Raw genomic sequence first — 24,612 nt, 5'->3', positions numbered from 1 at the left:
GCTGGTACAAGAAATCTAAGGAAGTCTCAAGGTTTTGCTCGCCTGAGGTAGAGTATCTCATGATAAGCTGTAGACCACACTATTTACCAAGAGAGTTCATCTATACTCTTCGTAGCTGTCAATTTACCGCCACAAACCGATGCTGGCACTAAGACCGCACTCAATATGAGCTGTATAAGGCCATAAGCAAACAGGAAAACACTCAGCCAGCGGCACTCATAGTGGCCGAGGACTTTAATGCAGGGAAACTTCATTCCGTTTTAACCTCATTTCTACCAGCATGTTAAATGTGCAACCACCTTTACTCTACACACAGAGATGCGTACAAAGTTCTCCCCTCGCCCTCCATTAGGCATATCTGACCATAATTCTATCCCCCCAATTCCTGTTTACAAGCAAAAACTAAAGCAGGAAGCACCAGTGACTCGGTCATTAAAAAAGTGGTCAGATGAAGCAGATGCTAAGCTACAGGACTGTTTTGTTATCACAGACTGGAATATGTTCCGGGATTCTTCCGATGGCACCGAGGAGTACACCACATCAGTCATTGGCTTCATCAATAAGTGCATCGATGATGTCGTCCCCACAGTGACCGTATGTACACACCCCAACCAGAAGCCATGGATTACAGGCCACATCTGCACTGAGCTAAAGGGCAGAGTAACCACTTTCAAGTAAGCTTATAAGAAATCACCCTATGCCCTACGACGAACCATCAAACAGGCAAAGCATCACTACAGGACTAAGATAGAATCATACTACCCCGGCTCCGACGCTCATCGGATGTTTATTTATTTATTTTAATTTTATTCAACCTTTATTTAACTAGGCAAATCAGTTAAGAACAAATTCTTATTTACAATGACGGCCTACCAAAAGGCCTCCTGCAGGGAACGGGGTCTGGGATTAAAATAAATAAATAAATACAATGTAAATGTCATGTATACATACTCCCGCTCCGGCCTCTAGGTCATCAGGCTGCTGATGATCCCGCACATCTGTCACCATCGTCTCGCGCACCTGCACCTCATGACAATCACCTGGACTCCATCACCTCCTTGATTATCTTCCCTATATCTGTCACTCCCCTTGGTTCTTTCCTCAGGTGCTATTGACTCTGTTTTCATGTCAGTGCGTTGTTTGCGTTTTGTGTTCATTGTTTCTTTTATTTATTAAAACACTCACTTCCTGAAATTGCTTCCCGACTCTCAGCGCACTCATTACAGTATATATAGGACAAAACACCCATCACCACGCTACATAAAGAGAGACCTAAGACAACAACATAGCATGGTAGCAACACAACATGGTAGCAGCCCAATGCATGGCACAAACATGATCGATTTGGCACAGACAACAGCACAATGGGAAAGAAGGTAGAGACAACAATACATCACACAAAGCAACCTCAACTGGCAGTAAGAATGTCCATGATTGAGTCTTTGAATGAAGAGATTGAGATAAAACTGTCCAGTTTGAGTGGTTGTTGCAGCTCGTTCCAGTCGCTAGCTGCAGCGAACTGAAAAGAGGAGCGACCCAGGGATGTGTGTGCTTTGGGGACCTTTAACAGAATGTGACTGGCAGAACTGGGTGTTGTCTGTGGAAGATGAGGGCTGCAGTTGAGATCTCATATAGGGGGAGTAAGGCCTAAGAGGTTTTTATAAATAAGCATCAAACAGTGGGTCTTGCGATGGGTAAACAGAGATGACCAGTTTCCAGAGGAGTATAGAGTGCAGTGATGTGTCCTATAAGGAGCATTTGTGGCAAATCTGATAGCCGAATGGTAAATAAATGGTGGCAGGGCTTGCAAACTATTACAGACTACAAAGGGAAGCACAGCCGCGAGCTGCCCAGTGACACGGGCCTACCAGACGAGCTAAATTACTTCCTTGCTCGCTTCGAGTCAAGTAACACTGAAATGTGCATGAGAGCATCAGCTGTTCCGGACGACTATGTTATCACGCTCTCCGTAGCTGATGTGAGTAAGACCTTTAAAACAGGTCAACATTCACAAGGCCGCAGTGCCAGACGGATTACCAGGACGTGTACTCCGAACATGCGCTGACCAACTGGCAAGGGTCTTCACTAACATTTTCAACCTGTCTCTGACTGAGTCTGTAATAGCAACATGTTTCAAGCAGACCACCATAGTCCCTGTGCCCAAGAACACTAAGGTAACATACCTAAAATACTACCGACCCGTAGCACTCACATCTGTAGCCATGAAGTGCTTTGAAAGGCTGGCAATGCTCACATCAACACAATCATCCCAGAAACCCTAGACCCACTCCAATTTGCATACTGCCCAAACAAATCCAGATGATGCAATCTATATTGCCCTCAACACTGCCCTTTCCCACCTGGACAAAAGGAACACCTATGTGAGAATGATATTCATTGACTACAGCTCAGCGTTCAACACCATAGTGCCCTCAAAGCTCACTAAGCTAAGAACCCTGGGACTAAACACCTCTGCAACTGGATCCTGGACTTCCTGACAGGCCGCCCCCAGGTGGTAAGGGTAGGTAACAACACACCCACTGATCCTCAACACGGGGGGCCTCTTAGGGGTGCGTGCTCAGTCCCCTCCTGTACTCCCTGTTCACGCATGACTGCAAGGCCTGACATGACTCCAACACCATCATCAAGTTTTCTGATGACCCAACATTGGTAGGCCTGATCAACTACAACAATGAGACAGCCTATAGGGAGGAGGTCAGAGACCTGACAGTGTGGTGCCAGGACAACAACCACTCCCTCAATGTGATCAAAACAAAGGAGATGATTGTGGACTACAGGAAAAGGAGGACCGAGCACACCCCCATTCTCATCGACTATCATGGTCCAAACACACTAAGACAGTCGTGAAGAGGACACGACAAAGCCTATTCCCCCTCAGGAGATTGACAAGATTTGGCATGGGTCCTCAGATCCTCAAAAGGTTCTTCAGCTGCACCATCGAGAGTATCCTGACGGGTTTCATCACTGCCTGGTATGGCAACAGCTCGGCTTTCGACCGCAAGGCACTAGAGAGGGTAGTGCGTATGGCCCAGGACATCACTGGGGCCAAGCTTCCTGCCATCCAGGACCTCTATACCGGGCGGTGTCAGAGGAAGGCACTAAATATTGTCAAAGACATCAGTCACCCTGATCTCTCTGCTACTGCATGGCAAGCGGTACCGGAGCGCCAAGTCTTGGTCCAAAAGGCTTCTTAACAGCTTCTATCCTCGAGCCATATGACTCCTGAACAGCTAATCAAAGGGCTACCCAGACCCCTCTTTTACGCTGCTGCTACTCTATTATCTATGCATAGTCACTTTAACTCTAACTACATATTACCTCAATTACCTTGACTAACCGGTGCCCCTGCACATTGACTCTGTACCGGTACCCCCTGTATATCGCCTCGCTTGTTATTTTACTGCTGCTGTTTAATTATTTGTTACTTTTATTTTCTATTTTTTACTTATCAATTGTTTTACTTAACACTTATTTTTCTTAAATCTGCATTGTTGGTTAAGTGCTTGTAAGTAAGCATTCACTGTAAGGTTTACACCTGTTGTATTTGGTGCATGTGACAAATAAAATGTGATTTGGTATGGTGTTGTCACGCTCTGACCTTAGAAATATTTATATTATTTTTCTTTATATTTTGGTTAGGTCAGGGTGTGACGAGGGTGGGTATGCTGGTTTTTGTATTGTCTAGGGGTTTTGTAGGTCAAGGTATTTGTATGTCTATGGTGGCCTGATATGGTTCCCAATCAGAGGCAGCTGTTTATCGTTGTCTCTGATTGGGGATCATATTTAGGTAGCCATTTTCCCTTTTGTGTTCGTGGGTTCTTGGCTATGTGTAGTTGCCTGTCAGCACTCATTTGTGTAGTGTCATTTTGGTTAGTTTGTTCAGTGTTCATTCTTAATATAATAATGTACGCATACGACGGACGTGACAGGTGGAGGCCTACAGCCTAATATACAGCACATAATCAGTGCCTTTTTTGACAGGACCACTTGCGGTGAGCAATAAAAGCCTTGCAACACAAACACATTCAAATCAACTAGCAGGACAACCGGCATGCTCATTTGGAAACCGTAAATGCCAAAATAGGAGAATGATGACCTGCAAGTCTAAAGAGTGGCTTGACAGATTCCCTGTCAAAGTACTTAGACTGCATACAGCTCCAACCCTTTTTTCCCACATCAGTTTCCTTCTCTCGTTATACTGTCATGTGGTAATTGTTACTTATTGTACAATTGCTGTCTGGAATCAGGCTGCATTAATGCCATTTAATGACCCTCGTGAGTTCTGAAACCAGTGAAGGGCATCTCTGCAGCCATTTGCAATATGTTTGCTGCTATATTCCAGAGCGAAAGCTTGAGCTTTTCTTGACATGTACAACACACTCCACCGTTTCTCCACCTCAAAGAGGATAGTAAAAATGTCTTCCCACACAGAGTCTGGATATCTTGAATTGGGTCATACATTTTCTGCCAGGACAATCAGAATTTGTAACGTGTTTTTACGTAACATGAAAACCACTATATTTTTCAATTCATCCATTTAAATTCTTAAATGGATTAAGTTCTTCTACAATGTGATGACCCATCCACATTTGGACAGTAACAATCAAGCTCTGGGTATCTATGCAAGGAGCAATTCGGAAAGAATCGTCCAATAATTTTATCTAGAAGCTTCTCACATAGGATTTGTTCTAGCCTAAAAACTCATGTAATAACTTGTGAAAGCTGTGGCATCCTCCAATACAGGAGAGCGATTTGGCCTCAAAGTGAACTTTGTCAGTCAAGCAATTTTGAGAACACTGGTCTCCGTCTTGTCTTACTGAATTATAGATGCTACCTACTGTCAGGTCTTACAAACAGACGCTGCATTTAAAACATTTTTTTTTTTTGCAATGCTTTTCCCAAGCTTTCTCCTATGGCAAAGTCTTGGCATCAGTGCATCTTATTCTCATTAACACCGTGCAAAGCCAGACTAAAGTCAGAATAAATTATCTTAAATCCAGTGCTTGAAATGGAGACATTCTATAACCTTTGAATTATGAAATGAATATAACTAATTACATCTGCAATCAGTGGGTTCTATAAGATTCACCATTGAAGCTGCGGTTAAAACATGTCTTCGGAGACTAACATTGACTGGGAGAGACTTGGACTCAGACACGCATTCAAATCTAGCGAAATCGACACAAATCCTCGCAGTGCCCTAAACCCCTTATCTTTCTGGATCCCCGCTCAGAGCTGATCATCTCATTTGAGGAGACGGTCGTTCCTCTCCCTCCTGGCGGTGAGAGTAAACCGTGCTCAGATCCAGCACCCATGCTGCATAGCCTGGGATCCGAGCCTCCTCCCTACAGCAGGAGGAAATCACAGTGGTGTGGAAAAGTGTGCCTGCTTATCAACTGTTACCGTGGAGGGATGCTTTAATAAAGGGGAGAGAGCATTGTGGCCTTAGACTCTCATTATGGAACGAGAGTTGTCTTTATACATGATTTGGGGGGGGGGGTTGCAGCAGGGGTCGAAGGGAAGGATAGGGGATAGGGGTAGAGAGAGAAAGATTTCTGCTGTGTTAGCCTTTGATGGAAGCCCTTCCTTAAAGGCTTGTTATACAGAAGCTTTTGTACCCCACTAATAAGGACGATCCATTATAATGAACACATCGGTCGGATAAGTCCCATGAGATAAACACTGAAGTCTACACTTTGTACAATGTGGTGAAATCAGGCTACTATTTGTTGAGGAGTTGGTGAAATTGGGTTATTGACCAGGAAAGGTCAGTGGAAGAGCAGAGACAAAGGATATCGACATTAGCCGCAGAAAACTAGCTAATGACAACATCCATCCTATAGATTTGTGTCGATACATAATGGGGGGGGTAGGCTATAGTGTCGCTGTTGCTCTGTTGTCAACATAGCCAACTACACCTAACCCCATCGTTAGGATAGTGTGGAGGAACATAGCACAGGATAAGCATGTGATATACAGGGCATAGAAAAGATGTGCCTTGCTATAACAACGACGAAACAGCGGCAGGGTGATTAGATATCCACTCACCACGTTACCCTCACATTTCCCAATCATCCCCCTGTGTTCGATAGCATCATTCCACACAGCCCCATCATATTAGATCAGTATCACTGTATCCATTCACTCCAGTGAGTCAGGTGTGTTCTCTGTCTCTCTAATATTGCCAGGCAACTGGGGACTACCTGCAGGGCTGCAATGGGATGAAAATGAGCGATAGCAGCCTTCCTCCGTACCCGTCGCTGTGCTCCTGCTGTCACACAACCAATTACAGGCTAGAACAAGACCTCGACCTCGCCCTAGAAAACCTCCAACCTCGGAATTATCACAAAAGGCATGCATCCTAACGTGAAATGTGCAAAACTCCAAACTTTGCTCAACTCTCCCACTGACTGGGTTTGCATGTGTATAATCTAAGAATCCATAACCAAATATTAAATGTCTGTCAAGAGACTAACACGTGGATCATGTTAGATTGAGTCTGACAGCCATAACCATCATAGGAAATATTTGCTAATCTTAAAAAGTACACACCAACAACCATCAAACTAAGCCCTGATTAACCCCAGGGGTCCTGGACATTGCTTGGAGGCGGGCGTTGCTTGTGTACATTGGCCCTTAGCCCATTTGTTAGAATATAAATCCCCCTCCACCCACCCCTTGATCTACCTCCAGACATTAACCTTGTACAGTTTATCGTCACATGCCAATATGTACCAAGTAGACATTTTTAGATACAGGAACATCAGCTTCTCCTGGAATGACAAAAGACTGCCCAAATTATAGTTCACTGGAGAGGTTGATCCTCATTGGTGGCCTATGCTCCTCATGCAGCAATGGGCCCCGAGTACGATTTTTTTTTCTCTAATAGTCCAAAATCCATCTATTCCAGAAATAAATCCTGAGTAGAATCTGGTCAGTTGATTGGCCTAGCCAGGAGTAGATCTGACTTTTCCCCAGTAAAGGTGAAGAGACTTTTGGTAGTGGGGTCATATTTGATGTTGGGAGGTTGACATCTGGGAAGTGAGTATAAGGGAACCATAAACAGCTCAAAATGAACTTTGAGCTGAGCCCAGTCTGAAACAGTGGGCCAAGCTCACCAAGGAGTCAGCAGCGAGAATCTACAAATTCAATTTCAAAACATCATTTGCTCCAAATGACATCAATTCAGTCAAACATCCTAGTGTTCTACACTGTAATTGGGGGAGAAGTCCTGACTCCCTTCACTTTGTACAGTTCGCTTAATTCTCTGTGTCACATCATCCTACCGTGAGTGATGTTACTCTATCTTATTACAGTACATGACATATCCCATCTGTAGTCTGTCTTCTGGCCTCAATCTGACTTGTGAGTATCATCTGTGGCGAGGGTACGAGATAGCTTGTGCCGCCGTGGAAAGAAAGTTCCTGCCTTCTGGTCCGCCTTGCTACAGCACTGAATGCAGACAGTCAGCCTCAAAGGCAACAATTATCCCCCCATTGAGCCAGTGATGAGGCCCCCTAGTTGTATCAAAGGCGACAGGCTGAGTTGTGTAGTCAACTCTGTGGGGTACAACCAGGGACCTCCCGCAGTCCTGCCATTGTGCAACACCAGTTCGATTCACCAGCATGTGGAACTAAACAGTCTGGATAATTTAGCACGAGGCAGACTGTTTCAGACCTTGCAGAGTGATATCTCTAGTTGTCATGGCAATGGGTAAGAAATTGTAAAGTAGAGAGGAAAACACACAGGCATAGAATTTGTTGCTGCATTTATGATGATGAAAGCAGAATTGGAACCCAGCCATACTAGAGTATGGGGACACAGAGTGAAGACTGATTTTTTGGGACAGACTCCTTGGGACACTGTGGAACACAACAGTGGCTGCCATGAACACTAGGTCAGACTAAGAACTATACTAAAGACATCAGACCACTGCCTTCTCTTGTCTTGGCCCTCTTTTATATGCTGAAGGAGTTTCAAACTAAGCCGAAGGCTATTCTTATAATGCAAATAGGGCCTTTATGAATCTGGTGCAAGTCAAGCTAGTTTTCCCTGCAAACTATGTAGTCTAGGGCTGGCTCTAGTCTTTTGGGGGCCCTAAGTGAGATTTGGTTGGGGGCCCTAAGTGAGATTTGGTTGGGGCCCCCCACCTTGCGGCAAGACATTTGTAGCCACCCTCTTGACGGCGGAGAGAAATACATACACAAGTTCATTTCTGTCAATTCTACATATTTTTGCCATGGAGCGGAGAGAAAATGTTGCAATTTTAAAACAAATGTAATGCAAGTCTACTCATTTGGCCATGGAGCAATGAGAAAAAAATGTGCCGTTTTACAGCCAACTTCCTGCAATTCTAATCACTTTGCCATGGGGTAGATAGACGTTTTGGCAGTTTTAAAGCCAATTTCCTACAATTCTACACACTTTGACATGACTTATGCCATGTTAATATGATGTCTGAGTGAGAATCACTTACAAAATCAATGGGGGCCCACTGGAGGCCAGGGCCCCTGGGTAACTGCCCTCCGTGCATGGTCTTTATTCGACTATGAATATTACAAGTTTAGATGGATTGGTAGTTAGTCTAACCAGCAAAAAATGTACATGGCTAATAGTCAGCTAATTGACCCTTCACTAAGCCCCTCCCCAGATTTTTGGACAACCAATTGCTGCACTCCAATAGATAGCAATTGTCATCAAGTCTGACACCTCTGACAAGCTCATGTTTGAAACATATGAAAGTCAATGAGGGAAGTGGGAAAAACTGTTTTCTTAAAAAAAAAATGTTTAAATGGTTAAATAACTGATGAGTGCACCAGGGGTACTTTCTACTGTGATTCCTGAAATGCAAAGCCTGGAGTATTTTTCAAATCCAAAATTACACTTTTGTTACATTGTTTGTTAGCTATCGCTCAGTATCATTGACGACTAAATGTTGTTAACGCTAGCTAGCTGCTTAATATAATTTGTTTTCTCAAAATGTATGTTAGCTAGCTAAGTTAGCCATGTTATTAACTCCCTAGCAGCTGGGGGCCCTATACGACCACTTATGTTGCTTATGCCTGGAGCCGGCCCTGACAAAGTCAAATGAACAAAACCCTGGGATATAAAGAAGGGATATCAACAACAATAATAACAGATGGCTTAATGCATTTGGACACATTTAATTGTATAATAGGGCTCCCGTGGTGCAGCGGTCTAAGGCACTGCATCTCAGTGCTAAAGGCGTCATTACAGACCCTGGTTCGATTCCAGGCTGTATCACAACCGGCTGTGATTGGGAGTCCCATAGGGCGGCGCACAATTGGCCCAGCGTCGTTAGGGTACGGCCAGGGTAGGCCGTCATTGTAAATAAGAATGTATTCTTAACTGACTTGCCTAGTTAAATAAATAATTGATTAAATGTGAACTAAAAGGGCTGTGGTGTTGTTTTGAAGAATTGTTTACTTAGAAAACCGGTGCTGCATTTGGAAGACAGAGAGAAAGAACTGAGTTCTGCCCATTGAAATGGACTCGGTGGTTTGCTGCAATTTTAATTTGGTTGGGTGATTGAATTGCAGGAGCATCAACACAGACAGTGCTAATGGGAAAAACAGGACTAGAGAGAGAGCACAGAGCACACACTCCCTTCATCTTTCATGGTCTCCCATTTCAGTTGTTATCCCGACCGAATAACAATGATTTGGTAGTTATGGGTTATAACTCTCAGTCAATGTGTTGTTACCAGAGAGCTTGGCCATATCATGGAGCCACTTCACTAACATCTGCAAAGAGCTGGCACAGAGACATGGAAAGTCCAATCGAAAAGCAAAGGAAGGAAATACATGCCAGCTACTGATTGATAATAGTGATGACCCATCATTTGGTTCTATTTCTAGAGGGTTTTCGATTAGTAGTCCTATAGTGTTTTCTACTAGTCATTTCCAGGTCCAATGACAAGGACAGATTGTATTTAGTAGAACCTGTGTCCTAGCCAGTTCTTTCCACAGTACATGTCACATACTTTCCCCTTGTGATGAAAGCCTTTTCCACCAGTTTCCAAGGAAATGTACTATATTTCAATGTAAATATCACAACCCACCCACACAATTTCCTTCTGTAAGCCTGTGCTATTGGCCTCAGACAATAGACACTGCAGACAGAGGATAGATACAGTCTGAACATTGTGATAGGCTATGCTGCCCTCTACAGGACAATATTTTCAGTGACATTGAAAAATAATTGTTCAGGTGAAATGTCAGCAATCTCAGTAGCCTAAAGATGATCCCTCTACTTGTTCCCTTGCCTTCATCCACACTGATGTGAAAGAACTGTGAAACTTTGGCCAACTGGGTTTGAACCTGGTCCGTTTGTGCACCACAAGACAGTGTCAACCAACTGAGCGAAAGCCTAGGGATTTGCTCAGGGGAGCTAACGCAAGTCTTCAGGTCTCAGGCAAGGTTACTCATTCAAGCATAGTTCAGCGAACCACCTCTGCTACAAAACCTACAAATAGTCATGCACCAGATTGCTTTCTTCCATATTCTTCCACATCAGTGCAGATTAACCTAGTCAATTACAGAATACAGCACCAACCTGTTCTCTGAATGTGAACTACTTGACAGCCCTGCAATACTTCCCATCAACATGCATCAGTTACTCAAAATTAACTGGAACGGCAGCCAGAGAGACAGAATTTAGACTATAGCCGTTGTAGACTATAGCCGTTGGGGGGGAGCTCGTCAAGCAGTCGGTCACAACAATTATTCTGCTCCATGTCCATTGTGTAATTGGTACTATGCTTCATTAACGACAGCATTCGGACAGGTGTATTTCTATGACCTCACCAGTCCCCTCTGTATGGTTATAATGAGAGATGCATAATACACACTGCTCTGGCACATCAAGAGAAATCCCCAGACTGAATTACAACAATGATTGGCTGACCCCTGACCCCTGAATTAACGTTGAAGTTTAGAACTAGGCTTAATATTATGCATCAGCAAAATATACAGTAGGTCTACAGCACATGATAATGGAGTTTGAGGGATGGGTTAACTTTAAGACTAATTGTGTTGAATAGGCCTAATTAGGTAGGACTGCCACCATGCGTTGTCAAACATGTTTAGGCTCTAATAAGTTAGCACCTCCATAGTGAAATCAAACAACAACTTTGATTAACAACATGATTCAACTAATTATACTACCCATTTGTCATTAAAAGCTTTCCAGTCAGTCAGTACTTCTAATCCTCTGGAAACATCAATTAAGACGCTCAACACCTGGTGAATTTAAATAAGTATACCATCTTTGAAATATTTAGACATTTAAATCTCAATTAACACAACAGGCCTGGTAGAAAATCAACTGCAACATTTCTCTGACAAGTTAATTGAGATGTCTCATTGGGCACATCTAAATATTTTATGTTTTGATTTGAGTGCCAGTTTTTGCTATTTCATAGTAGGCCGACATTTCTAAATAGTAGGCTACAATATTATAGGCCAATAAAGTCATTACAAATAACCATATACTTGGTATAGGCATATTTCAAGAAGCTAGACCACACTTTACAACCAGACCAAATAAGAAGGCTCATATAGTCATATATTATTTCATTGCACTCACCACAGAGCTGTGTTCCATAGCTGTTCATCACCTCCCTCAGACTGGCAACATCAGGCTGGAGTGAATATCTTCCTCCCAAAGAAATAGCCTCCAATCTATCAAGTTTTATATCGTGTCAAACAAGTCTGGCGGCTACAGTGCATCCTTCTTTCATTCCTTTAAGAAATGGCTGGACAGGTGAATGCCATGAGGTGAAGGCCTTGCGTTCACCTGTACAATCATGTGTAATCAGCGATTACTTCAAGGAAGGGAGGAAAGATGCACTTTTAAGGAATTTGAACAGCTCATGTGTAGCCAGGTCTCAGACTTGTGAGCCAACATGGTCATTTAGCGGTCATTTGGCAGAAAACAGTAAATAGATCCCTTCCTTATTGCGTTCCTGACAAATATAATGTATCATTCTCCACCCAGACCCAAAGGCATGAGTTCCTCAATGGACTGAGGAACTACTGGTTGTAAACAAATTGCTGGCTCAATAACTTTTTCATTAAGATAATGGTCTTGGAGGGTGGTAGTAAAAAGAACACCCACTGGAAAGCCAACCATCACCAGAAGTGGAGAGGGAGAGAAAGAGGAGAGGACTGACAAGGCCAGATAAGTCTACTTAACAGCTGTATATGAAAGGCTAATAGAGTGCCACAGTATGAGTTGTAATACCCATAAAACCTGGTGTGACGTTTTGACAACCGTGTAAATCTCTCTAGGACAAGGTGACTTTTATCAATATATTCATTCACCTGTATTCACCCCCCAAAAATGAAATGCTAATTATCTGCGAATGTGGCTATTCTTATTTTTTTATTGAACCTTTATTTAACTAGGCAAGTCAGTTAAGAACAAATTCATATTTACAATGACAGCCTACTTGGGAACAAGTGGGTTAACTTCCTTGTCAGCTCGGGGATTCGATCCAGCAACCTTTCGGTTACTGGCCCAACGCTCTAACCACTAGGTTACCTGCCACCCCTTCAAATCGTCCACGGTCATGATGATCTGGACGAGACTGTCGAATCGAGGCAAAAGTCAGAACTCTGGATTAACTATCGAATGTTAACTAAGTGTATTAATGTATATATTGGCTACATTTCTTTAAAATGGACAATTCTGTCAACGGTCTTGTGCAAATTTTAAATTGACACAATACCTGTTATCAAAGGTATCAGCTAGAAATTACATGCAGGAGCTAGCAGGGATTTAGTTGTCTTCCATGGTTTCTACTTTTATGCTAATTAGCATTTTTCAGATCAGATTTTCATAGTTATCAAAGTATCATAGTTATCAAAATGTCAAGCCAGGGTAAGATTACACGAAACACAGCCCATATTTTTAAGTGTTTCTAAAATCCTCTATGGGAAAAATTAATAGTGGAAAAACGATTAGAACCGTTTCTCTGATTGGCCGCTAGGTTTTATGTGTATTATGACCTCGACTGAGGGGCATCACACTGATGCTTGGCAAATAGCCTGCCCTTTCCCTCACCCCCACCCAGCAGACACAGTTGCCTGTGTGTCCACGCAGATGTATCATACACTCGTACGCATGCGCACACACACACACACACACACACTACATGTCATCTCCTCTGAAATAAATGTCTTCATTCAAGGCCACAACACAAAAAAACAAATCGTACTCAAAAAAGGTTTAGAGACTTATCTTTATTTACAGTATCAGGACATTCATGTACAAATTTGTTCCCATAATAAGGAGCCTCTCGTTTGATATACAGTAATTATTATTGGGAGTTAGGAAAGAAAAACAAGCGCCGTCTGCAAAAACAAGTAAATTATTTGCAATTATTGCCGAAGAGATTGAAACCCATGGGATGTTCCCAGTTCTGGGTCAAACGTGTGCAAGGGCTTTTTAAACAGTATTATTTAGAGATACACTCCCAAAGCAACAGAACATTTGTTTCACATACATAGAATTAACCCTCTCTCCCCCCGTTCCCATTTTAGAGGATATCTATAACCTTAAACAAAACACCTTAAGAAAAGAGATGGCCTGAACGAAACATGGACAAAAAACTGAAGGGAAAAAAAATATGCAATTGCATTTATGACCCAAGTTATTGCTAATTCTCCAAGCATGGCACCAAAGAAGAAGAAAACAAAACAAAGTATCACAACAAGGCTTAGGGCCAGATTCAATCAGATCGGCTTAAGCCGAAACCCACATAGCTGATGTTTTGACATTGTCGGAGGTGGAACCGCGTTAGAGCTGTCAAATCCACAATGGATCCTGGCATTATACCTAAAGCGCACATCGCCATTGGCTGCACAGAGTCACATTGAGAGAAATCCCATGCAGTCTTGTTTACAAGTTCGAACACTGGAATGTGAGACGTAATCTACACTTCGATTAGGCGGATAGAAATCCTCATTATTTTGCTCATTGATTTTCCATTCGAGCGTCATTATTTCTATATCGCCTACACTTTCTCGTCCTGAACTTTAATGCAAGTGGGATGGCTGTGTTTTCGTGACAATGATCACAAGAGCAGCTCTGATTTGACAGCTCCAACGCAGTTCCACTTCCGACACCGCCAAAACATCAGCTCTGCGGGTGTCGGATATGGGTTAACGCTTGATCTGACTGAATCTAGGCCTTAGTCTGGAGTAACGATTCCCCATGTATAGTAAAGCAGCACCAACATAAGACAAAAAACAACAGGAAAAAAATATATTTAAAAAATAAAGAGTTTGGCTTACGAGTTCAGACCATGAGGTGGGTTAAAAAGTGTCATATTTATTCTGGTTTGTAAGTGCGACATTTTGTACCGCTTTCACCTAGATGTAAGAGCAGGCGTTCTCCACTATGGTTCCAGGCGAGCTACTGGGTGGTGAAGGCTTTCGCTCCAAGCCATCATTAATGTACCTGATTTTACTAACCAACCAATTAGGGCTGTGATCGGCTGAATTAGCTGGTGTGTTAGTGAACGGCAGGAGGGAGACCCAACACAACCAGTACCTCTCCAGGACCGAAGTGAAGACCCCTTGTGTAAAGGTTGAGATGTGTGTGTGTGTGTGTGTGTGTGTGTGTGTGTGTGTGTGTGTGTGTGTGTGTGTGTGTGTTTGTGTGTTTGTGTCCTTTAGTATATGAACTCCCCAGGGACCTCTTGGAGGGCGCTAAAGGGCTCCTCGAACTTGAAGCGCTTGGAGATAGCCTTTTGGTCGGGGTTTATGACCTCCTTGTCCGTTGACTGGCGACACTGGCCCAGTGTGTAAGCTGCCACCACGACCAGCTCCTCTGTTACAGGCCCTTCCTTCTCCTCTTCCCTGATGGGGCTCTCAGGGCTGGCTGGCTCCGAGGGGCACTTGGTTGGGCTGATAGTCTCTTTCACCGCTGTTGTCTCCTCTGCCTCCTTTTTCTCTTTTGGCTGGAGCCACTGGTGCTGCAGGCACTCGTCTGCTGTGGCACGGTTCCTGGTGGGAGAAAGGAGTGTGAAGCCAGGGAATCAATGGGAATATCTACCTTCTTCGTTGGCTTGGTGGGTTTCAGCAAGCATGGCACATGCAACACCAAGGCTGTGGGTTTGATTGCCCAAGGCACCTATTTTATGACATATGCCTTCGGAAAGCATTTAGACCCCTCGTTCTAAATGTTATGTTACAGCCTTATTTTAAAATGGATTAAAGCGTTTTTTTCCATCACCAATCTACACACAATACCCCTTAATGACAAAGCAAAAACAGGTTTTTAGAAATGTTTGCAAATTTATGTAAATTTGTATATTTATTTTTTTACAACTACTCAGTCCTTTTACTCAGTACTTTGTTGAAGCACCTTTGGCAGCGATTAGTCTCGAGTCTTCTTGGCTATGACGCTACAAGCTTGGCATACCTGTATTTGGGGAGTTTCACCCATTCGTCTCTGCAGATCCTCTCAAGCTCTGTCAGGTAAGATGGGGAGCATTTCTGCACAGCTGTTTTCAGGTCTCTCCAGAGATGTTCAATCGGGTTCAAGTCTGGGCTCTGGCTGGGTCACTCAAGGACATTCAGAGACTTGTCCCGAAGCCACTCTTGCGCTGTCTTGGCTGTGTGTAGGGTTGATGTCCTGTTGGAAGGTGAACCTTCGCCCTAGTCTGAGGTCCCGAGAAGGTTTTCATCAAGGATCTTTGTACTTTGCCCTATTAATTTTTCACTCCATCCTACTCCCAGTCCCGGTCACTGAAAAACATCCCCACAGCATGATGCTGCCTCCACCATGCTTCACCGTAGGAATGGTGCAAGGTCTCCTCCAGACGTGATGCTTGGCTATCAGGCCAAAGAGTCTTTAGGTGCCTTTTGGAAAATTCTAAGCGGGCTGTCATGTGCCTTTTACTGAGGAGTGGCTTCCATTTGGCCACAACCATAAAGGCTTGATTGGTGGAGTGCTGCCGAGATGGTTGTCCTTCTGGAAGGTTCTCCCATCTCCACAAAGGAACTCTGGAGCTCTTTCAGATTGACCATCGAGTTCTTGGTCACCTCCCTGACCAAGGCCTTTCTCCCCCGATTGCTCAGTTTGGCCGGGCAGCCAGCTCTATGAAGTGTCTTGGTGGTTCCAAACTTCTTCCATTTAAGAATGATGGAGGCCACTGTGTTTTTGGGGTCCTTCAATGCAGCAGACATTTTTTAGTACCCTTCCCCAGATCTGTGCCTCAACACAATCCTGTCTTGGAGCTCTATGAACAATTCCTTCGACACCATGGCTTGGTTTTTGCTCTGACATGCACTCTCAACTGTGGGACCTTATATAGACAGGTGTGTGCCTTTCCAAAACATGTCCAATCAACTAGATGTACCACATGTGGACTCCAATCAAGTTGTAGAAACACCTCAAGGATGATCAATGGAAACAGGATGCACATGAGCTCAATCTCAAGTCTCATAGCAACGGGTCTGAATACTTATGTAAATAAGGTATTTTTGTTTTATATTTTCAATGAATTTGCAAAAATTAATTAAATTGTTTTTTTTTGCTTTGTCATTTGTCATTATGGGGTATTGAGGAGGATTTTTTAAATGTAATCCATTTTAGAATAAGGCTGTAGCGTAACAAAATGTGGAAAAGGTCAAGAGGTATGAATACTTCCGAATGCACTGTATACACTGAACAAAAATATAAATGCAACAAGTGTAAAGAGCCTAGAAATGTTCCATTAGCGCAGTTTTGAACACAAATTGGTTTACATCCCTGTTACTGAGCATTTCTCATTTGCCAAGATAATACATCAACCTGACAGGTGTGGCATATCAATAAGTTGATTAAACACCATGATCATTACACAGCTGCAACTTGTGCTGGGGACAATAAAAGGCCACTCAAATGCCACAGATGTCTCAAGTGTTGCTATTGGCATGCTGACTGCAGGAATGTCCACCAGAGCTGTTGCCAGAGAACTTAATGTTAATTTCTCTACCATAAGCCACCTCCAATGTCATTTTAGAGAAATTGGCAGTACATCCAACTGGCCTCACAACTGTAACCACGCCAGCCCAGCACCTCCAAATCAGGCTTCTTCACCTGCGGGATTGTCTGAGACTAGGCACCTGGACAGCTGATGAAACTGAGGAGTATGTATGTCTGTAATATAGCCCTTTTGTGGGGAAAAACGAATTATAATTGGCTGGACCTGGCTCCCAAGTGGGTGGGCATATGCCCTCTCAGGCCCAACCATGGCTGCCTCCCTGCCCAATCATGTAATATCCATAGATTAGGGCCAAATGTATTTATTTAAATTGAACTGTAACTCAGTAAAAAAAAAAAAAAAGTTGCATTTATATTTGTATTCATTCTTAGGGCTTTAAAGTGTCATACTCACTGGGGTTCTTTGATGAGCAGGGCTTTGATGAAGGTGATGGCGGCCTGGTCTACATGCTCCAGCTCCTCCTCCTGGTAGCTGATGTTGATCTGGGAGATGTTGAGGAATGTCTCCTGCTTGTCCTCTCCCAGGAAGGGAGATATGCCCGTCAGCATCACATAGGCCAGCACACCAATACTCCTGTCAGCCATTTACAGTGACAGACGGTTAGACAGCCACGGGAAATAAATTCCAGATTTTCTCTCGAAGATAATCTCAGAACTTTACATGTGCATAATGGAACGGTGCTGTTTTCTTTCATGTGTGAAGTTTTCCATTTTCTATCCCTTTTTCAAATAAGCTTTTGGATAATTCAATCACAAGCCATACAACGTACTGTTGCACTAAGTTACAGCACAGTGAAATGCCACTTACCACATATCTGTCGCTGTGCTAATCGGCTCGTAATTCAGGATTTCTGGAGCTGCAAAACATTTGTCTTTATTTTATTTGGGTGAACTATCCCTTTAAAGATTTTGGACATGTTGAGTGCAGTGACCATGATGTCCATAACAAAATGGCGTGTGCTGCACTACTTACCCACATACTCCGGAGTCCCCATGATCTCCCTGAGCTCCTGACTGCTGCTCACCATCCTGGACAGACCAAAGTCCACGATCTTGATGTCCCCCAGAAGAGCATCGCTGGTCAGCAGAATGTTCTGGGGCTGGAGAGGAAGAAAGAAAAACACAGCGGCCTCAGAGGAGGTCCAGTGTGGCTAACTTGCGTGTGTTTGGTACTGCGTCTAAACAGCGATATTAAAGCTTGAGTCCATCTTTAAAGGGATAGGGCAACATTCTGGCTATTAAGCTTTTTTGCTAGTTAGCAACATCCTTCAAACTGCACGCATACCTCCCAAAAAATTGGTATCCGCGAGTTCATCCATCTCTGGGTAAGCAGAAGGAAAAAAAAATTGCCAAAATGTCACACTATCCCTTTAACCACAAGGTGGACGACGTGATCACATGCATATAACAATAACCTTGGAAAAGCGTGTAGCAGGGGGTCAGGGACTGACCTTGAGGTCCAGGTGCACCATGTTGTTCCTGTGGAGGAAAGAAACTCCCTCTAGGATCTGTCTCATCAACCTCTTCACGTCCTCCTCTTTGAAGGCCTCGTCCCGCTCCGCCACACATTGGTTAAAGATCTCTCCTCCTGCTGCACTGTGGACACACACCAACTGGTTAAAGATCTCATCTTTTCCATACAAACACACAACCAAGTTGAAACCGTAATAGTAGTATTTTACAAGCTGCTTGCTTTTCGGATTTGACAGGCTGGCTATATGCTGGTGTGCATTGGATGTAAAACCACACATCTTATCAGTACAAACATTCAAACCTTTCATTTTGCAATTCACTACTCTCTCTCTCTGTCACTAATGTCTTAACCTCAACCAGTGGTTTGCTATATTCTTTGGGAGTCTGGGATAGCCTGTCCTCAATGACCAATCACTGGATGATTGATGACTGTGATTACTGTGTTTCTCATGTCTGGTGGTGGTGGGTATGCTGCCTTCCAGCTAGGTCTGGTCTCCTGTCTGGTGGTGGGGGTATGCTGCCTTCCAGCTAGGTCTGGTCTCCTGTCTGGTGGTGGTGGGTATGCTGCCTTCCAGCTAGCTCTGGTCTCCTGTCTGGTGGTGGGGGTAAGCTGCCTTCTAGCTAGGTCTGGTCTCCTGTCTGGTGGTGGTGGGTATTCTGCCTTCTAGCTAGGTCTGGTCTCTTGTCTGGTGGTGGGGGTAAGCTGCCTTCCAGCTAGGTCTGGTCTCCTGTCTGGTGGTGGGGGTAAGCTGCCTTCCAGCTAGGTCTGGTCTCCTGTCTGGTGGTGGGGGTAAGCTGCCTTCCAGCTAGGTCTGGTCTCCTGTCTAGTGGTGGGGGTAAGCTGCCTTCCAGCTAGGTCTGGTCTCCTGTCTGGTGGTGGGGGTAAGCTGCCTTCCAGCTAGGTCTGGTCTCCTGTCTGGTGGTGGGGGTAAGCTGCCTTCCAGCTAGGTCTGGTCTCCTGTCTAGTGGTGGGGGTAAGCTGCCTTCCAGCTAGGTCTGGTCTCCTGTCTGGTGGTGGGGGTATGCTGCCTTCCAGCTAGGTCTGGTCTCCTGTCTGGTGGTGGGGGTAAGCTGCCTTCCAGCTAGGTCTGGGCTCCTGTCTGGTGGTGGGGGTTATGCTGCCTTCCAGCTCGGTCTGGGCTCCTGTCTGGTGGTGGTGGGTATGCTGCCTTCCAGCTAGGTCTGGTCTCCTGTCTGGTGGTGGGGGTATGCTGCCTTCCAGCTAGGTCTGGTCTCCTGTCTGGTGGTGGTGGGTATGCTGCCTTCCAGCTAGCTCTGGTCTCCTGTCTGGTGGTGGGGGTAAGCTGCCTTCTAGCTAGGTCTGGTCTCCTGTCTGGTGGTGGTGGGTATTCTGCCTTCTAGCTAGGTCTGGTCTCTTGTCTGGTGGTGGGGGTAAGCTGCCTTCCAGCTAGGTCTGGTCTCCTGTCTGGTGGTGGGGGTAAGCTGCCTTCCAGCTAGGTCTGGTCTCCTGTCTGGTGGTGGGGGTAAGCTGCCTTCCAGCTAGGTCTGGTCTCCTGTCTAGTGGTGGGGGTAAGCTGCCTTCCAGCTAGGTCTGGTCTCCTGTCTGGTGGTGGGGGTAAGCTGCCTTCCAGCTAGGTCTGGTCTCCTGTCTGGTGGTGGGGGTAAGCTGCCTTCCAGCTAGGTCTGGTCTCCTGTCTAGTGGTGGGGGTAAGCTGCCTTCCAGCTAGGTCTGGTCTCCTGTCTGGTGGTGGGGGTATGCTGCCTTCCAGCTAGGTCTGGTCTCCTGTCTGGTGGTGGGGGTAAGCTGCCTTCCAGCTAGGTCTGGGCTCCTGTCTGGTGGTGGGGGTTATGCTGCCTTCCAGCTCGGTCTGGGCTCCTGTCTGGTGGTGGGGGTTATACTGCCTTACAGCTAGGTCTGGGCTCCTGTCTGGTGGGGGTGGTTATGCTGCCTTCAAGCTAGGTCTGGACAGTAGCTTTAGCTGTACAGCTATTTGACATTCCAGGGTTGAGGTGGAACATTTTACTGTTATTCCACCACCTGGGTGATTTTGCCCCGGCTGAAGCTAGCTGTTGAGTGATCCACTCCTGGCATTGACATAGACACCCCTTCATAATGATATATGGCCACTGTTAATGAGGAGAGACCCTTTTTAAGAGTCTGTTTCCCTCTGTAGCCAGCCACAGACAGTGATAAGTCCTGCTAGTTCACCAGACAAGGTCATGGGTCTCCTCTTGGTTTCGGAGGCTTCGGAGGTGCCGTGTGTGTGTGGCTTAAAGCAATGGCACTCTGTTCAAAAACTTCTCCGGGGGATGTCAAAACGACTTGAACTTGAGTCTATTCCAGTATCCCCCATGGGAGACAGTTAGATATTTTATCTAGATCAAGGGAGTGTGTGGAAGGCTCCATCTCGCTAGAGGGATTGGTTCTAACATAGCACACTAATTAGGGATAGTGCACTACAATAACACCATTGACACGGTTTGATTCAACACATGATCATACGATTGTGATGTGAATAATATGATGAATATTTCACAACACAGTACGCCACAAAGTTAATATGAAAATATATAATATAGTTAATATAACTAAAATGACATGGAACAGAAACAGCTTGTCTTTTAAAATCACTGCCAGTTCTTAGTGCCTGAGGGATAATACTTTATTTTAGTCCTATTTCAGATGGTTATTACAAACAACGGTGTCTTATGTCTATTTCCTAGTACTTACGAAGCACTGCTTCAATTAATGCCAACAAATGTAAACGGTCATTATTAGGTAACCATTGTGTACATCATATCATTTGGCTAAGTAAATACCAGGCAAGCAACAGACTGTAAACTCAATACTATTTGAAAGGCTTGTGTTATCTCTCATAGTACCAGTTGTGTAAAGTACTTAAGTAAAAAATACTACTTAAGCAATTTGGGGGGGAATCTGTACTTTACTATTTATTTTTTGGACTATTTTTACTTCACTACATTCCTAAAGAAAATGTACTTTTTACTCCATACATTTTCCCTGACACTCAAAAGTACTTGTTACATTTTGAATGCTTAGTAGGACAGGAAAATGGTCCAATTCACGCACTTATCCCTGGTCATCCTGACTGCCTTTTGATCTGGCAGACTCACTAAAGACATGCTTGGTAAATGATGTTGGAGTGTGCCCCAGGCTATCCTTAAATAATACAATAAAATGGTGCCATCCAGTTTGCTTAATATAAGACGTTTGAAATGATTTATACTTTAACTTCAGATAGTCAAGTATATTTCACCAATTACATTTCATTTTGATACTTAAGTATATTGAAAACCAAATAGTTTTAGACTTTTACTCAAGTAGTATTTTACTGGGTGACTTTCACTTTTACTTGAATCATTTTCTATTAAAAAAGGTATCTTTACCTTTACTCAAGTATTACAACTGGGTACTTTTTCCAGTCTTGAGTCTTGATGACATGAGGAACTAGCAGGGGGAAAAAAACACCACCCTGTGCCCCTTTCCACACGACACCTTATGTGACACGTGAAACTAACTTAATTTACTCCTGACCCGCAGTGACTGCCACCCAATTAAGTTGGAAAGCGAGACACGAGAAAGTTTGTTGAAAGTGAGGCTTATCAAAAATAGACAAGGGCTCCCTTGAAGCCAACATGAATTGGGTCCTGTCTGGGTAGGGAGGGAGTTTCAGAAGTTGTTTTGGTTCTAAGGCTGAAAATCCAGCGCTTGCCACATGCCAGGTTGAAAACACAGAAAGGTAGATCAGAGGGACGTCAGACTTTGGTCAGCTGAGTGGTAGGCTTCATGTAGAACCTGCTGTACTGTAAATCAGTGATGACTCCAGTCAATGTACTCTGCAAAGGGCAGACAGCTGAGAGAGAAAGCCAACAACCTCTCCTCATTCATTATCTTTATTATCTTCCAGACAGGTGAGTCACATAGTGAGCCCACGCCTGCACATCTGAGTGTACAGTAATGTCCTTGAGTGATATTAAAACACATGGGCCACGTCTCAATACGTGGAGAATGAAAGTCCTTTCCTCAGGTCTTTTTCTTCATTAACACTTGATAGGTGAATAGGATTCCGCTATATTGCTTCCACCCCTCATGTCCTGCTAGATCAGCTATCGTGGAGGTAAGAAAACAAGGTAGTTTAAAAGGGCAACGTTTTAATTTACCTTCAATACTACCCTGTAATAAAAACATTTTGTTTTACCACTGAGCTGTTTTCACATATGTAGACACTGGTTCGGTGCTGGAGATGAATGAGGTTGAAAAGTGGCAGAATTGCCCTTTAACTCGTGAGACACAGCATATAACTAACTCTCTAGCTGAGGGTGAAATGTGCTTTTCTGTTATTGTCTCTTAAGGCAATTCTGGAGAGAGAATGGAAAAACCCCTGCAGTTTCACTGCCTCACCATTGGGTGTCAGTCAAGGGTAGAGGAGATGGGTAGAGATACAGTAACCTGGTTTTAAGGTCTGTGACGGTAACAGAGTGGGATTAAACCTAAACAGAGGAAGACCTCCTTCCCAGGTCGAGGTCTGGTAAAGCACTCTGCTCCATATGGTCAGCCACGAACACCCCATGGAGCACTAACTAAAGGCTGCATCAGGAAAATCATGTTATCAGCTTTGTTTTCCCTCCAACTCAGTGGTTGCTAAATGTTTCAGCATTGTGACCCACTAATCAAATCATCACAGCTGAGTCTGAAACTACAACTGTGACTTGGTCCCAAGTCCTGACCCACCATTAGGGGAAACAAACTGCCCCAACTGCAAAGAAATAAATACAAATCTGGATATTTTCAACATTAGTCACTTGGTACCAAACAGAGTGGATTCTGTTTGAACTTTGCGACCAGTATAATGCCGGACACCAGGGACGTCCAACTGGCAGAGGAAACTCAGACAACACAGCACAGAACCAAAGCGTTTTTTTTACGGGGGACGGGGGGGGACAGTTTCTCAGAGCCTACCCTTCTCTATGTATTCTCCACAGACACAGAGGACACGGAGGGCTCAAACTGGTTCCTCTGTTAGCACGGCCAGTAATTATAGCCTAGCGCTGAAAGTTTAGCCTCTTAGAGCCTCTAACCACTGAGTGCACCAGGGGCGTCAGGGAAAATAAATCTGCCGGATTCATAACTAGGTCATTGCTGTTTTGGATGATGAGAGCACGTCTGGCCAGTTGCTGCTGTACTGTTTTGGTGTGGTGGGACCGGGGATGAAACCCCCTTCTAATCCGAGGGGGCTCACACAAAGTGACATGAACTCTTAATGCCAAAGTGCCACACACATCACATGTACAAAAGAAACTATTGGAACGTAGCCTATTGCCCCATTTCAGAGAATATGGGAGTCTTTCTGAGTATAATATTTCTAGGTTTTGGGCCCTTAGCTCTCAGTACAACAGGTCAATCATTGCTTAATCTGATCTGCTGAAAATGTAATGATGAATAGTATGTATTGGGATCAGTGGTTAATATGAAAGATAATAATTTTGATACCAATTTCCACGATACTAGTTTGTCAAACTATTTACGTGGATGGGATATCTTTGAACGTGACCTAAATCAGTGTTCAGTCTGAGCGGACAAAACATTTATTGTGCCCTGGATTCATTCAATCAAAGAAAGATAGATAGATCCCACTGATCCCCGACCCATTTCAGCGAAACTGAACACGGGAATCGTCCAGTCTGTTTCTATTTTTTTGTGGTGACCTGTTTTGTTTCACCACTCAAACAAAAAACAAAAGACTAGCCACTATGATCAATGGAGGATGAGAACGAGAGAGAAGAAAGAGGATGGAAGGAGGAAGGTGAAGTGGGTTGGATTGATGGGACAGAGTGACAAAACAATCAAGTGCCATCGGGCACAGTAGAGCTCAGTGTAGGATTTGCTTGAGATGGACTATCCCCCTTGCTCTGGAGATTAACCCTCCTCCATTGCTCTTATCCTCCCCTTCTATGGGCTGGCAGCCACGGTCCGGGCCCTCACGTGCTGCCATGGAGCACCACTGACATAATAAACTTCCATCTGGGGCCCAGGGAGCCCAATGAGGCTACATTCCTCCCTCCCTCACCCAGCCCCTCCCCTCTCCATCCTGCCTGGAAAAGAGCTTTGGAGCCCTCTCT

General features: G+C 44.3%; 1 protein-coding gene across 1 annotated transcript in view; it reads right to left on the bottom strand.

Annotated features, from left to right (window-relative positions):
* Positions 1–13,271: 13,271 nt before the first annotated feature.
* Positions 13,272–24,612, bottom strand: part of LOC109899373 (serine/threonine-protein kinase 17A) — a 43,832-nt gene continuing 32,491 nt past the window's right edge. Inside the window, exons 3-7 of the mRNA XM_031836140.1 lie at positions 18,489–18,633; positions 18,011–18,137; positions 17,846–17,894; positions 17,432–17,611; positions 13,272–15,053 (exon numbers count right to left, since the gene is read on the bottom strand). Coding sequence (XP_031692000.1) covers positions 14,720–15,053; positions 17,432–17,611; positions 17,846–17,894; positions 18,011–18,137; positions 18,489–18,633 — 835 coding nt within the window. The 3' untranslated portion in view covers positions 13,272–14,719. The remainder of the gene's footprint in view (positions 15,054–17,431; positions 17,612–17,845; positions 17,895–18,010; positions 18,138–18,488; positions 18,634–24,612) is intronic.

Source organism: Oncorhynchus kisutch, linkage group LG11, assembly GCF_002021735.2.
Source record: "Oncorhynchus kisutch isolate 150728-3 linkage group LG11, Okis_V2, whole genome shotgun sequence".
Taxonomy (NCBI): domain Eukaryota; kingdom Metazoa; phylum Chordata; class Actinopteri; order Salmoniformes; family Salmonidae; genus Oncorhynchus; species Oncorhynchus kisutch.
Note: the sequence above shows the minus strand (reverse complement) of the source record. Positions and strands in the feature narration are given on the sequence as shown.